The following is a 15,282-nucleotide window of genomic DNA, read 5'->3' on the forward strand; positions in this document are numbered from 1 at the left end:
TATATATATATATATATATATATATTGATTTCTGGTTTACAAAAATTTTCAATATTCAATGATGCATATACGGTATTGTTCAGATAAACTTACTTTGATCCATTGAATTTTTACCATGCATTGGGTTATTTTTTCGCATATCCGCCATAGTTTTGTCTCAAGAACACTTTGAGCCCCGAGTTGAGTGTTTTCCCTTATAATCGCGAGTGTTCTAATAAAGTCGCTTTTTATAAAACGAAACATTCAAGCTATTTATTCAATATTTTTACTTGCAAGTGGTTCCACACTTCTACGAAGATTATCCATTTTTTCACTAGAGAATTTCATCAGAAAATACTCGCGCAATGTGAAGAGAACATGTTACGCGCCAATAAATGACAACTGTTGTGCTGAATCTCGGCAACAGCTAGCGCATATTCCGAAATCTCAGCAAACGTCTCTGCTGATGTCGGCATATCTGTTGTTTACTGATAAATTTCGGCAAAGTGTAGCATTTTACCGAAATATCAGTGAATGCATTTAACGAAGTTCAGAAACATGCGTATTGATTACTGAGCAATCAGCAAATTTACGTGTTGCTGATCAGTTTCGGCATTTTATTATGCCGAGCTCAAGAAATGGTTTTAAGTGTGTAAGTAATACTGTATGTGATTAATGATCGAAAGTCACAAAATGCAATGCTCATTGCTCGGCTCTATAGCTTTTCAAATACACTATAATCGATAAGAATTTGTAGATGAAGGTCCAATCTGCGAGATAATGCACAATATGCTTAAATACAGAACTTAAATACTTAAAAAGTGAGTAATTAGTACTAATTCTCGCAAAGACCTATCGTACTGTATGCCCTTTTCATATATTAATACCGAATCGATCGTTTCATGATAAACACGGCCCAATGCCGAATGACAGTTTCTCTTCATTTCCTTATTTCGCGATTTACAAAATTCATTTTATATTTGACGCTTAACTCTTTAGATAACTTTGAGGTCAAGTCCACATGCTTTCGATTAATATTGGAAACTTGGAGGAAATTTCTGTAATGACTCCTTAATACTCATTTGCAGATAGGCCCTTTTATCACGAGTCGATCACAATTTTTCATGATTGTAAACAAAAGAAAAGTTCATTCAAAACAAAAATGAACGAATCTCGATGACGACTGCCAAGTTGGGAGCAGTACAAAACAATAACAAAAACCAAAACTATGAAAACATCAGCACAGATGACTATTCCATACAGCAGTGTCTATGATGGTGGCAACCTCCCATACCTTCATGCATACCAATGAATGGCTGTGCGTGTGTTTATGAATGAATAACGGATCTCAGTCTGCGCCGCTGACAGTCAGTCCGTTCACAGGAACGACAAGAAGGCAGTCATCAGTTCTCTTTCTCACGTCGTCGGTTTCGAATCGAGTGCTGGCTGGGGTCTACAGCGATTATTATGGTTCTCGCGTCTGACTGACTGCGGCTGATGGTGTTTCGGTAAGACTACTCTGGCGCTGGATGATGATGATGATGATGGTGGTGGTATTTGCGTGTGTATCCACAACACATCATCGGAGCACAGAGCAGCAAAAATGAAAATAAACGGGGAGAGCAGAGCAAATAAGAAAAAAATAAACTTCGCCATATTGAATCGCGAGAACCTCTGATAGGTCCCACAGTTTTCCCTGCCACAGTAGCAGCAAAGCAACCGAATATCTTTTCCTGGTTCCAGGACCTTGCACAGTGCAATCCGTGGTGTCGGTGTGACTGAACGAGAGAATGATAAAGTGACCGAAGAAACGATAACAGATCGCACACTGGAAGTGAATGAATGGTGGCCTGAGAATTTTTCAGCTCTGGTTTAGTGCAGTGAATTTTCCGGATTCGTGAGGACGGTTTCCTCCTGTGCAAATTACAACACAAAGAAAGTGGAGTGCGGAAAAGTCCGTGTGAAATTCAAGCTGGAGCCCTGGGAATCAGATTGCTCCAAAATCACGCAGAAACGTCGTGCAAACAACCGATCGACGACAAACGGAACAAAGGCACCGCAGTGGAGACGAACAAAAAGTGTGGACAAGATGAACCAAGCGATATCCAGAAATAGATTCGAGGTTAGTATTTACCAAAAATATTTAGTTCTTTTTTTTCGGTTGCGATAAAGATTTATTTCGTGAAACAAATTTGGTCGAGAATGTCGAATCGTTGAAAACCAGAGCGCATTGTAGAAATAAGTTCTAGGTATCGGAACAGCTTATCTATCGACAACAAAGAAAGTTACAATGATGAGTTCACTTTTTTCTTGCATTTATTAACAAACTAAGTTCCTTCAATCTCCCTTATCCCTGAACCTTTCGAAACACTCAGCGCTTCTACGACGCAATAGGCATTAACTTGTTTTGTTTCACCGTTCATTTCAACTTCTTTCTCCTGTCCGAACGGTTTCAGTGCTCGGCACTCGGATAGCCTATCCGATTGAGAGCGCTTCGAAATAGGTCTAGGTACTGTGAGGGAAGTAGCAACCCCCGCACTAAGGTGAGAAGCAATCGGAGAAGAATGTGGTAATTTAAATTAATTGTTAAATATTGCTTGCTACCAGAACAGCTTTGTGTTGTGGTCGACCGATGTTTTTTTTCTTTTTCTTCTTTCTTACGACTGGAGTTAACCACATAGATCACACATAAACAACCACTGCTAGGTTGTACATAATTTAGTTACTCATTCTAATTGGTATGTACTTCGTTGCCTTTTTTTGTTCGATTTTTTTTTCGAATGAGTCAAGAAGGTAACATGACTTGGAAAGGAAGGTTATTTTTGAAATAATGGTCTGCAGGAGAAATGGACCAATCTGCTACTTCATACATAATTGACAACGTGGTTTTAGTCTCAAACTGTATCCTATCTTTTTTGAGTTAATACTCAATGACAATATATTTGCTTCAGTTTAAAAAAAAATCCTAGATCGCTGCAAAATTGATTTTCCATTTTATTTCGTCTTCTGCTCATTAGTGCATAGCGGTTTCCGTTCGAACTGGAACTGGAACTAGAACTGGAACATTCCTGAACATGCCCTAAGCAGACGTAAAGTTCACTCTACTTGGATAACACACACACAACACTTGTACAGAAGCGCACTGTTTTGCCTTTCTCTATAGAAAGGTAATAGATTTGTTAGAAAAACCGACTTTTGATCGGAGCTCCTAAAATCCTAAGTAGTATATACCATTCGACTCAGCTCGACTAGATCGGAGAAAAAAAAAGACTTCTCTCACTGCTCAATTTTTTCAGAGATGGCTAAATTGATTTTACCAAACTCAAGTGGCTGTGACTTCTGGTTTCGGAGATATAATGGTATAAGTGACGTAACCGACAAACCACGTTGATTCTTACATCTCTAATATATATAAGGATGCCGATATTATGGGATCACCTCTGATTTTGTGAAGCGCAGTACTCAAAAGTTTAAGCACTTTGAAAAAAGTCCCCATGCGAATTTTAAGCTAAATCGGATATGGGCAAGGGATGCTACCCGGCGGTTAAGGATCAAATGTAAAACAAGTTTACTTGTGTTGGTAATTTGTATATTACGTACATTTTATTTGCTACGTATGTCATAGATCTATGTATTTATATATGCAGTGCAACCCGTTCATCGAAGTGGCTTGAACGACTGAGTTTAAAACAATCTTTTTCAGCAATAATTTCTTCTTAAACGAATGTTAAGCCTGACTTTTTGGATGAAATATCAATTTTGATCATGTTTTCAACTTAATTTCCCTAAGGAAAAAGTTAGTTACACTGCTTCAATGAGTTTGTATTAGATCGTGCTACACAAAATAAACTAAACTGAATATTTTCTGTTAAAAAACAGGATTCCGGAAAAATAAATAGTTTCACGACTATCTTCCATATCCATTACCTTTTGCATGTTAAATTAAAGGTTCCTTATATTGCGGGGTTACTAATAGAAGGTACGTAAATCTTTATTTCGCAATAATGTCAGCAAGAGAAAAACCATATGTATTCGTTGCTTATCAAATGTGTTAGCAGAAACTGAAATAATTTTTCTCGAACAGTTTTCAGAAAAACAGAAAAGTTTTAGACTAAGATTTTCGCTTTTTTTGAATTGCAATTCTAAGCAGACTGAACTTAGGGGCTGGGGTCCACTAGGAGATTGATAGTACCTATTAGCTCTCTCCGGACTGTACCAGCCTAGATGCCGTGTGGAATCCGGCGGAAAAAAATGAACCAAGAATAGATCCACTGGGTTCCTGCTTCCATGTCGTAAAAGGCGACAATTGCAGGAGTTTCTTTTTTCTTTCAGTTATCAGATATTTTCAATGTTTTACTTCTGATTACTCTATTTTACTAAATCATCTCTTTTTTCAACCTATCAATTTCCGTCTAGCTTCGGAGAAAAGTTTTATTAGGAATGATTTCTTCTTCCATGTTATTGATTGTCTTTCAGGATTATAAAATGAATGATAAAAATCAACCATTGCGCAAATCCGTTTATATTACAAAGTTAATAACAGAGATAACATATATCGGTATATTGAATACATAGTAAAAAACACTTGATATTAATATTTCAAACAGTAAATTAATATTTTTCTCGGTAGCCGGCTGCCCAGATCAACTAATATAACCAATTAATAATTTCAATAAATAATTCAAATAATAAAGCGGAAATAATAAAGAATCAAGACGCGTGTGAAATCTGTTGACCTTTGTTTGGTGATTTAAAATGATTTTATAATAACTGTTTAGAATATTTCAATGCAATGAATCAACTTTTTTGTTTAAATCCTATTCGCTCGTTTATTTTGTATTACGTAGTTTCATTTATAAAAACGTGCTCAATCCACCTAGCAGTGAGATGATACCTTTTTTTTATCAATCCGCATGTGTTTTTTTTTTGCATGAAAAGGTAGATGCATAAACGAGTGACTGCATACTCGACAGCCGGCTGTCCGGAGTTTTGTCAATTTCGGAGATTGACTGTTTCGTGTATTATATTTCCAGCACAAAGTAACACATAAAACGATAATACTTTAAAACATTCTTGGTAGCCGGCTACCCAGAGCAATAAACACATGATAACATTATTAAAACATTTACTAACAAAGTATCCTCTCCTGTGATGCATGTGGGAATGCAGAGGATTCCTCGGTTCCTAGTAGCAACATGCATCGAACTAACAATCCTTTCCCTCCCAAGTAGATCTGCATTCGGACGTGGCCGGCGTCGGTATTGATCAGCATGCATGGTTCAATACAGTTTGCACAGTGTGAAACAATGTGTTATTCCCAAACATGTTACTTCAAAAAATCATTTTGCAATCTCAATTGGTCCAGATCAATAACGGAGTAGCAACACACTGGCGGTCTCTAATGCTAATACTAATGCAATTCTAAGCAGACTGAACTGATTTGTTTTATTTCCAACCATAAGGAAGATTTATTGATTAAAATCAGGGCAAAGAGCGCAGGAATTTCTTTTTACGCACACATCGTTGACATCACATAGAACGATTTTCGAAAAACCAAAAACACTGAAGTTATCGAAATCCAATTTATCACAACTAAGTGTTCTTCGAATTTTGAAATTGTGCTTTGCCGAGCCGTAATTGGTTTTTGAAAAGTATGAACGGTTACTGTTTCGTTCCACGGTGATGGTTTTAGAACTGAAAAGTAGTGTTTGAAGCAGAATTTCACAAAGAATCTGAAAATGCAATTCTAAATTATAAAATTTTAACCAAAACAACAAGTTTACATAAACTTTTCCGCATTTTGTTTTATTGCTTGCGCGCTGCTGTTTCGTATTGAGGTGGTGTGAGAAATACACGGTGGACTCTGTGCCCTTTATCGTGAGTAAAAATTACATATCAAATAATGACGCGAATTTATGCAGCATTTGGTTGTGTGTTGTAATGAAAACGAGTTGAATAAAATAAAATGGGTATTGAAAGAAATCGTTTATTTTCTATGTAACCGTCATTTATAATGCTAAAAATGTCCAATTGCAATGAGCTCAATGCATTGATGTTGCTAAAGCAATAATGCTTGGTTGTGTAATAACATATAATAGGTATAATTTTAGATTGTAGCAATTTTTATAGCAAAACTAAAACTTCAACCTTGACAGGCTACTGAATGAAATGAATACAATCCAAGTATTATCGTTGATGTAGAACATTTAATAATATAACTTTTATTATAACCTGTGATACACACAATGTGGCCTGGTGAACTACTGGCAAAAATATCGATAATACTTGAATGTTCTCTCGTCCTCAATCTTTCCTATGAAGGAGAATCCATCTTTGCTACTAAACTCAGGAATATACATGGTTAGCAAGTCAGTCTATACATATTCATGTAACCTCATGTTAGTCATTCATATATTCAAAGTGTGAAAGATTCAAAAATCCATTACGAGAGTCTTTTTTACAAGCCAACATAACGAGTGGTAAGCCCATTGCGCTCAATCACTGAAAAAAGTTCTGCTTTCTATGTGTCGGTTTTTCTTGTTATGTTTTGTGCGACGGTTCGTTCAACTGAAGCGGATAACATTTTGCGCGCTAAGTGGATTAGGAAGTGATTAGCATCACGCTGCTCATACAGAAAGGTAACGCAAATATTAAGCGCTTGGTTTGAGAAATGATGCCAAATATGTGACATAAATGCTGAAACGCTTTTGCAAACTACTCGAATAAATCTGGACAAATTGGTGTCAAGAATGAGCCCGAATTATTGTCGGAAGTTATCTTAATAAAAAGGCAAAAAAATTTGAATAAGGTTGTTTCGATGAAAGAGAAATGCATTATCACATCACTAGGTGGATTAAGAATAGGTTTAAATTAGTCGGGTTTGTAGATTTTACCATTACCAAATATATATATTTTTTTATTCATAAAACTTTTATTTCGGCTCAATCGCTCTTCGGCTTGGTGTGGAGGGAGCGCTGGTGTCCTTTGGTGCAAACATCTTCTTGTCCAGTTTTTCACATAGCTCACCATAGTGAACAGTTTTTTTGCAATATTGACATGTGATCATCTGATTGTCATAGGTAACAAATGATTTGCACGGGATTCTTGTATCCTGGCCGAAAATCACATAAGAAGGTAAAGCCCTCTTCAAGCGCATGCGCTACAAAGGTACGCCATTTAGAATACCAGGGAAAAAGTTCTTCCAGTTTTCTTTTTCTATGGAGAGAATCTCTCCATACTGGGACATAGTTTTGCGAATATAAGGATCGATGACGATTGAGGGAAGATCATGCACACGTACTTCGGTAGTACTATCTTCCATATAAACTGGTATGTTGTCCTTGATATTTTCATGCTCCACCTATTACACATTATTACTGTCTTTAGCGAATTGAATTGCATCCAACTCTTTATAGAATTGGATATTAACAACATTATTGGTCTTATTGCATTGAAGTAAATGCACACGTTTAATATCAATATGCATTAGCTCCTTGAGCAAACCTTCAAGTTCTCGTATCGAAGGTCGAATTTTGCACTGCCTGAAGTCAACAATAATTGTATTCTTTCGTATCGGCGGTAGCCTTTGTTCGTTTGGTTCACTCATTTCGAGATCGTTCTATTGTTCCCTACACAATACTGTACATGGTTTCTTCTGTCCCGAACGTAAGCGGTTTTGTTTTATCGACTGACTTGGATGAGATATGAAAGCAAATTGATAAATTTTTTTTTTGTTTTTGAATATAGCGGTTTCAACCATGAGGGGAATATTCTGGGCAGAAAAGATTTCTGACTGTATGAGCTGGGGGTTGGGAATCGAATCCAGAATGGCTGCGTGAAAGCCATCGATTTACTCATAATGCAATACCCAAAATTATATTTTGAACGCACTACGATTTCTCAAAGATGTCTACACTGATTTTCAATCAATCGATTCCTTAGGTGAACGTAACTGACTTCGGCTCAAACGGTTTCCGAATTCCGATTCCGAAAGTATTGGATTTAAAGGAACGTTTACATTCAAAGAAATGATTTTATGGTTCCATTTGATCAAAATGATTCAAAATTATTTAACTGATCGTACTCTCCAGATTAACTATCTGAATTGCTACTCGCAGGGTAGCGGTAGCCCCGGGTTGGCGGTTCAATGCATAGGACGCTTCGAGCCCCGACCTGGAAGGATTCTTAGTGTCAGTAGGATCCATAGTACTAGCCATGCAATGATTCTGTACACTAAGAATCGGCTGCGAAGTCTGTTAAAACAGAAAGGCCGAATTCCACAAAAGGAATGTAATGCCAAGACTTTGCTTAGGGTAGCGTAGCTGGGGAGTACGATCAGTTAATTTTTTTTGCACAATACTTTCACTTTTGATCTTCCAAATCTATCCATTTGTTGTCAGAAATCTCTATTCTGTGATGATGAAATCTACGATCTGTAGTCGCCTACAAAGAAGCTTAAATATTTTCAGTGATTACCTGTCAAACAGAGATGGCATTTCACTAGAGTGATACACCAGGGCGAAGGTTTCAATTAAACACTGCGGATACATTTGCTCCGCTCCATACAAAGAGGAAGCGCACTTCTTCTCAGTGTCCAGACAGAAAGACTTTGAGTGCGTGCTTGTGTCGAGAGAAGCTGGTGCGAGAGAATAACATTCTCTTCGCACGAATCGCTCTCACGTGCTCTCGCCTAAATACACCCAAGTGATCACTGGCGCGTGATGGTGAGCGAACACTTCTGTGAAATTCGATTAATAGAGAGTAGATCTGGCCTTGCTATGAAAAATTTGCAATGAAAACCAAAAATTTAACGATAAATTGTTTTATTTTGCTGATTTTGCGTGTCCCACGCTTCTTCTACGCAAACCATACACCAGAGTGCTCACCGGCGTGTACACCTCTGTGAAAGTATCTGCATCCACATCAGAGAATTTATTAGCTCTGCTCTAGCACTTTGGTGCGATTCCGTGGAGGAGGTAAAAGGAAATAAACAAACGCAGTGGTGTGTATATGTAAAAGAGAAGAGCTCTCGTTGAAGTTGTCAGTGCGAGGGGAGAAATTTTGCTTGCTCTTCGTCACACAGAGGAGATGGACATCTCTGCTGTCGAACAGCAGTTTCTTTTCTTAAACCAAATAATAATCACGTTATCAAATGGAATGGCTTGGAATTGACATGATCTGATCAAACAAAATACTTAAATTCAACGAATGACAAAAAACTCACTTTCAAGGTTCACATTTAAGGAATGCAGGCGAAGTGTAATAATTATATTAAATGTTTATATCCTCTTATAAACAGAAATTTTAATTTTAATGTTCAGACCAGCCATGCTTTATGCAGTACCAATTCAGTTTAGTTGTTTTTTCCACCAGGAAGAAAACTCTTCGAAGGATTCAGAATAAAATTTTGATAATGATTTTGAAGTACCCGCCCTGGTTTAGTACAGATAAGTTGGACAGCCTAGTTCTAATGTCACATAACATCATAAGCAAATTCCAACAAAAATCGATACAATCTTCAATTGAATCAATTCGCTCTCTGTATTAGTTAGTAAGTTAGTATAGCATTTCGTTTTTCTCAATTACACATTACAATTAGGTTTACTATTATCCCTACCAAAAATCACAGAATTGCGAAAGCAAATGATGTCTTAATGGTAATAACCAAATCATGTATATAATAGGTCCGAAAAGTCACCACTTGTGACCCAGCTTAAATCTTAATAATCAAAATTAAACCATATTACAATAAATAATACAGGGAACGGGTATGGCGTGATGAGTAGATCGATGCCATTCACGCAGCTCACCTGGGTTCGATTCCCAACCCCGCACATACGGTTAGAAAGTGAACGAAAACGATGTGGCGTAACCGCATTAGATATTTTTTCATTTTAACTTAATAAATAGAAAACACCACATACATTTGCCTGGTAGATACACCTATGTAATTGCGTTGATGCTTAGTAGCTAAAGACTGTCCCAGAAAGTATGGACGCAACCAAAAACCGCTGCCATTTCGCAATGGTTCAGAATCTGTCAATTTTTATGGTTGCGTCCTGTTGTTTACACTCTTCTCCACTTGTGCAGTTGTTTATTCGTTTTTATTAGTTTGTTTCGAAATGCGTGGGCTTTCAGCAGAACAACGTCAAAAAATTGTGTACAAATGTTGCACAGAACGCGGACTATCACTGAGAAAGATATCAAAAATGAAAGGAGTAAGTGAAAAAGCATTGCGAAATGCAATCAGGAAGTTCGGTGAGGATAACACCTTTGAGGATAAACCGAAAACGGGTCGAAAAAAAGGTTAACTCTCAGTTGGTTAAACGTATACTGAAGGCGTTCGAGCAAAAGAAGGAGGTTCCAGTTCGGGATGTGGCCAAAAAAGTGGACACTTCGAAGTCAAATATTCTTCGTGCTAAAGAACGTTTGAATCTTCGAACCTATAAGAAGCAGAAACAACCAAAACGTAGTCCGGAACAAGAAGCATCGATCAGGTCGAGGGTTCGAAAGCTGTACAATACGATTCTTGCTGGAAATTTGAACTGCATAATCATGGACGACGAAACCTACGTGAAACTCGACTACAAGTCCTTGCCGGGACCACAATATTATACGGTGCGAGAAGGGCAAGTGTTAAACCAGTCCGTGACATCGATTGGATTCGAAAAATTTGGTAAGAAAGCTATGGTCTGGCAAGCAATTTGTAGCTGCGGTAAGATTTCGAAACCCTTCATCACCACTGCTTCAATGAACAGCGAAATATACATCAAGGAATGTTTCCAAAAACGACTTCTACCCATGATTCGAAGCCACAAGGATCCTGTTGTCTTCTGGCCAGATCTTGCTTCTTGCCACTACTCGAAATTAACGGTAGAATGGTATACTACCAAAAATGTCACTTTCGTCCCGAAAGACATGAATCCACCAAATTGCCCACAACTTCGACCAATTGAGGAATTTTGGAATTTTAGGCATATCTTAGGAAACATGTCTCGGCAGCCGAAACCATTCAACAGTTCGAAAAAGATTGGAAAAAGTGTCAAAACTTGTCGCCAAGAAGTCTGTACGGAATTTAATGAGGAACGTTCGCAAGAAGGTGCGCCAGCTAGTCTACAATGGCTAAGTAGGAAATGTTGAGAATAATATTCTGTTGTTGTAGTCTAATATCATCAGTATATCGAATGAAATTTGAATATCTAACACTTGTGAATTATTTACAGCAAAATCAAAGTGCGTCCATACTTTCTGGGACAGTCTTTAATAGTCAACAAGTTTTCGTTCTGAGGTTTATGAATCAATCTTTACTCAATAGTACAAGAATCAATTTTTATTCAAGAAGTACAATTGTAGGTCAACAAAACTGGCGTTAACGCTATCATCTTTCATTTGTTTTTATTTTAAATCAATTCCAATTACTTTTAGCGAAATGGCATTCGACGAAATGGCCCATTCGGCAAAACGGCTTTCGGCGAAATTACCCTGAACAGAAAAAATCATGTTTTTTTAATCCTGCCATTTTAATTTGAATAAGAAATCATAGTTTAGAGAAAAACTCTACAGAACTTTGTATTGTAGACTCACATTGAATCTGCATCTGTCGAATTCATGAAAATTGCTCAATGGCATCATAAGTCATATATTAAAGACGTGAAAAATGCTAATGTGTGATTTTCCAATATGTCAAGGTGCACATCCTTGTAGAATTTATCCTTGGAGAATTTGGAAGTTTTTTCTTTACATCTGTAACTCAAGGTAACTGCCAAAAATGCAAGATAGATGTGTGTAGAATTTATTTTTTTCAATCTTGTAGGAAGTCGAAAAAACAATATATCCAAAACAGGTATATGACCTAAAAAGTTCGGGAATCACTGGTTCATACAATTCAATCAAAGTAATTTGAGATAGTTTCTACTATTTGAAAAAAAACCTATTTCCTTTCCTGTGGAATTGAGAGCACATACCAATCCTGGGACCTGGCCGCTATCATTAAATTGTTATAATACTGTAGAGATACCTTAACCTTTTTAATATTCGGTACTTTAGTAGAACCACGCTGATGCACGTGATAATAACTTAAAAGAGTTTACCTCAATCCTTACTGAACGGATGTGATGTGAGATTGCAACATGACATGAATAATCACTATTACGGAAATGAATAACCAACCTAATCTTAACGACCAGTCTCGATTCGTTTCTATGCTGTGCGAAGTCAGTGAATGAAGTACACCCAAAACGCTGCGTTATCATACTTATTAATTAATCGCCATAACACGAATTTTTTTAACGTTTTGTGTTTTTATTTAAACGGCACATACTCCTCGAGTGTACGATCGAATGTCTATCTTTCAAGTCCAAGCATTTTGCAAAACACTCGCCCATAGAAGATATCTCTGTATGCAACACTTCCCATGTGCCATGTGCCGTAGCACCCATTCGGACTGCCAAGCTTTTATAAGAATTCATAAACTATACGTAAGGCACGCACGCAGGCAGTACGAACCGAATCAGCGTGTTGGAGTTAGTCGAAGCAGAACCGGCAGTTCAAGGGCACGACGACTGGGTAAGGAAATCCGCTCAAATTGTTTTCAATTGAGTCGAAATTCATACCGCATTTGCGGGTATGCTGGTGCTAGCTAGGCTAGCGATAAGCGATTTAACAGAACCGAGCAAATTGATGTCAATTGCATTGTTCGTCTTTGATTCCATCCAACCCGGAATCAATCCGGAAGAGGTCGGGCTCTAGCTTTCTTTGCTTTGGGAGTGATAATTTTACTGTTGTATTCGAATTTTTGCAAAGTAAGCATACGATTGTTGGGGTACAAGTAGAACCCGTCAGTGTTGCCATATTTATTCGTAGTTTATTTGGACGACACGAAATTCTTTTTATCAATTGAAACATTCTCAGATATTGCAGTTTTTATAGCCTTACAGTTTTCCATTTAGTCAATTACTTTTCAGTCTGCTTTTCAATGAGTTTGACCGGGTTCCGGGATGGGTTTGTTATATTAATTAGAATTTCGGCGTGAATTATGATGATGTAGAACAGAGAACACAAATAACAGCATCAATGTTTTTCAGTCTGGTTGGAATAGCACTCGTAGAGCGCATGCAACATGTTCTCTTTGTTCGATGGGAAATCAACAAAACGGAACACACACACACACTTAGAAATCGACAAAAAAAAACCTGATAAACTCTGCAAGTGAATAATCCACCTTCGCTTCTGCATCGCTTGGCACACAACCAGCGGTATTTACTGGTCTCGGTACCACCAGCTGCCATAGACATTCTGAGACAAAAAACCAAGCTCACGAATTACGAAGCTGCGAAAAACCAACTGTTGATAAGATAGTAACAAGTGGTCACCAGTTAATATGAAACACATTTGATTTGATTGATGGTACACTTGTTGGTGCATTTCATTGGGATAAAATTTTATCGGCAACACTCAAATTGGCCAATCAGCTGCATAAAACGAGCTACGATCGATGCTTTCTAGTGCTTATTATACCTTATATTATTACGAAAAAAATTACATTCTGTGCTGATAAGCACGCAAGTCTAGTCAATAGCCTAGTAATGATTGGTATTTTACATTTTCCAGCGTCGTTTTCCGTTCACTGCCTGGCGCAAGTTCTTTGTTTGGCTAAAGCAGCATTCATGTACATCATTTTGTGCACTTGATAAATACCAACAGAACCCGAACACACATTTTCACAATGCATCATATGTCATGTTTAAAGACCGTGCAAAATTGCCAGACCAGAAGGGATCTGCGCATTTGCAGCACGGAGAGCTTGTCATAACCACCAGCCCGAACTCTACTCGTACCCGTTTATTTTTTTCAGTTTTCGCCAGTTACTGTAATAGCAAGTTTTTACTGTCGCACTTTCGATGCAATTCCGTACATAGTCAGTCAGTCAGTCTGTCTGTGCGCGGGGTACGTGCAGTAGTACATTGCAAGATGCCACCCCGGCCAGCTATTTACAAACTATCCCAAACTTCGTTTCTGCTCGTCGCGGGATGCCGACCTTTCAATGTCATGTGTCTGGTTCTTTGTTGTTCAACAGCGCAGGGTCTGCCTCAACAATTTCTGCTGCAGTATATAGTGATAGGGTAATTTGTTCTATTGCAAGAGACTATGTACAACGAACCCAACTAGGATGGTAGTGTCCTAGCAGCAGCAGCAGCAGCACCAGCAGCAGCATAGCGCATTAAAAAAGATTAGATTACCTGACGAGATTTCTTGCACGAATGACTAACAGGACAAAGATGTCTGTCGCCATGGAATCGATAGCACTTTTCACTTTAATAGTCTAATCCAGTGCATTTTACTTTAGTTTTTGTTTCGAAAGTCATGGAAAATTGCCAAAATTTCTTTTTTCTTAACATGTTCGAGTTATTTGTCATCGAAATAGTATCATTAAGGCTTGTTCGCGACAAAATCTAGGCACCCCTAAATACGAAAATATCTGGAAACACTTAATCAACGGGTGAAATATTTCGCACAAGCAATTGTATGCGATCGCAATGAAAAGCCGGATCTGTCAGTAAGAAAACTTGCAATAACCTTTTCTTAATCCACTTAGTGGTGCACTGAGCTAAATTCTCATTTTCACATTATATGATATTCTAATGATTTTTCACTATTAGCATTTCCATTAATAGCTACAAAGTGCATTCAACATCATGTTAAATATATACGATAATCTTATGAAACATAAAACTCTTCGTAACGTTATTTTTACAAGATTTTCATATAACGAATGAAATTTCCAGTCTGAGTCAAATTTATTGGCGCGCCCTATAACCATTACTAGATATCTACACAACATACATTGAAACAATTTATGAAGCGCATATTATATTCACTTCGAATTAATATAGATAGGTTTATCTATACCATATGACTAGTTTCATAAAATTTATATATAACTTTTGATGGAGGTCATCCCAGTTCTATATAGCAGTTATATATAGATCAAATGATTGCTATTTGATTGAATAAGTGATACATATAAGATTCAAACTAATTGAAATACTGGGATAATGGTGCTTAAGGGAATCAAAAACAATAATAATAATTGTCTTATCAAAAACTTGTTATATTTTTCGTCTGTAAAGAGTTTCATAATGAAAATTTATTTTAATATTTCAACTACACTTACTTCTTTGGAACTGGCTGATTTCATCGGATATTTACTGTTACCAGACGAATCAGATGCACAACGAACCGGAAACTACTTCTTTTATCGAGGAGTTGAGCTATACTAGTCGTTTTGATATTTGCGAAGGATAA

At 37.3% G+C, this 15,282-nt stretch overlaps 1 protein-coding gene across 1 annotated transcript in view; it reads left to right on the plus strand.

The window, feature by feature from the left end:
• The first annotated feature begins 1,076 nt into the window (after positions 1-1,076).
• The window catches only part of LOC131430342 (F-box/LRR-repeat protein 20), a 37,928-nt gene continuing 23,722 nt past the window's right edge, over positions 1,077-15,282 (plus strand). The window contains exon 1 of the mRNA XM_058595240.1: positions 1,077-2,101. Coding sequence (XP_058451223.1) covers positions 2,069-2,101 — 33 coding nt within the window. The 5' untranslated portion in view covers positions 1,077-2,068. The remainder of the gene's footprint in view (positions 2,102-15,282) is intronic.

The sequence above is a fragment of the Malaya genurostris genome, chromosome 2, assembly GCF_030247185.1.
Source record: "Malaya genurostris strain Urasoe2022 chromosome 2, Malgen_1.1, whole genome shotgun sequence".
Lineage (NCBI taxonomy): Eukaryota > Metazoa > Arthropoda > Insecta > Diptera > Culicidae > Malaya > Malaya genurostris.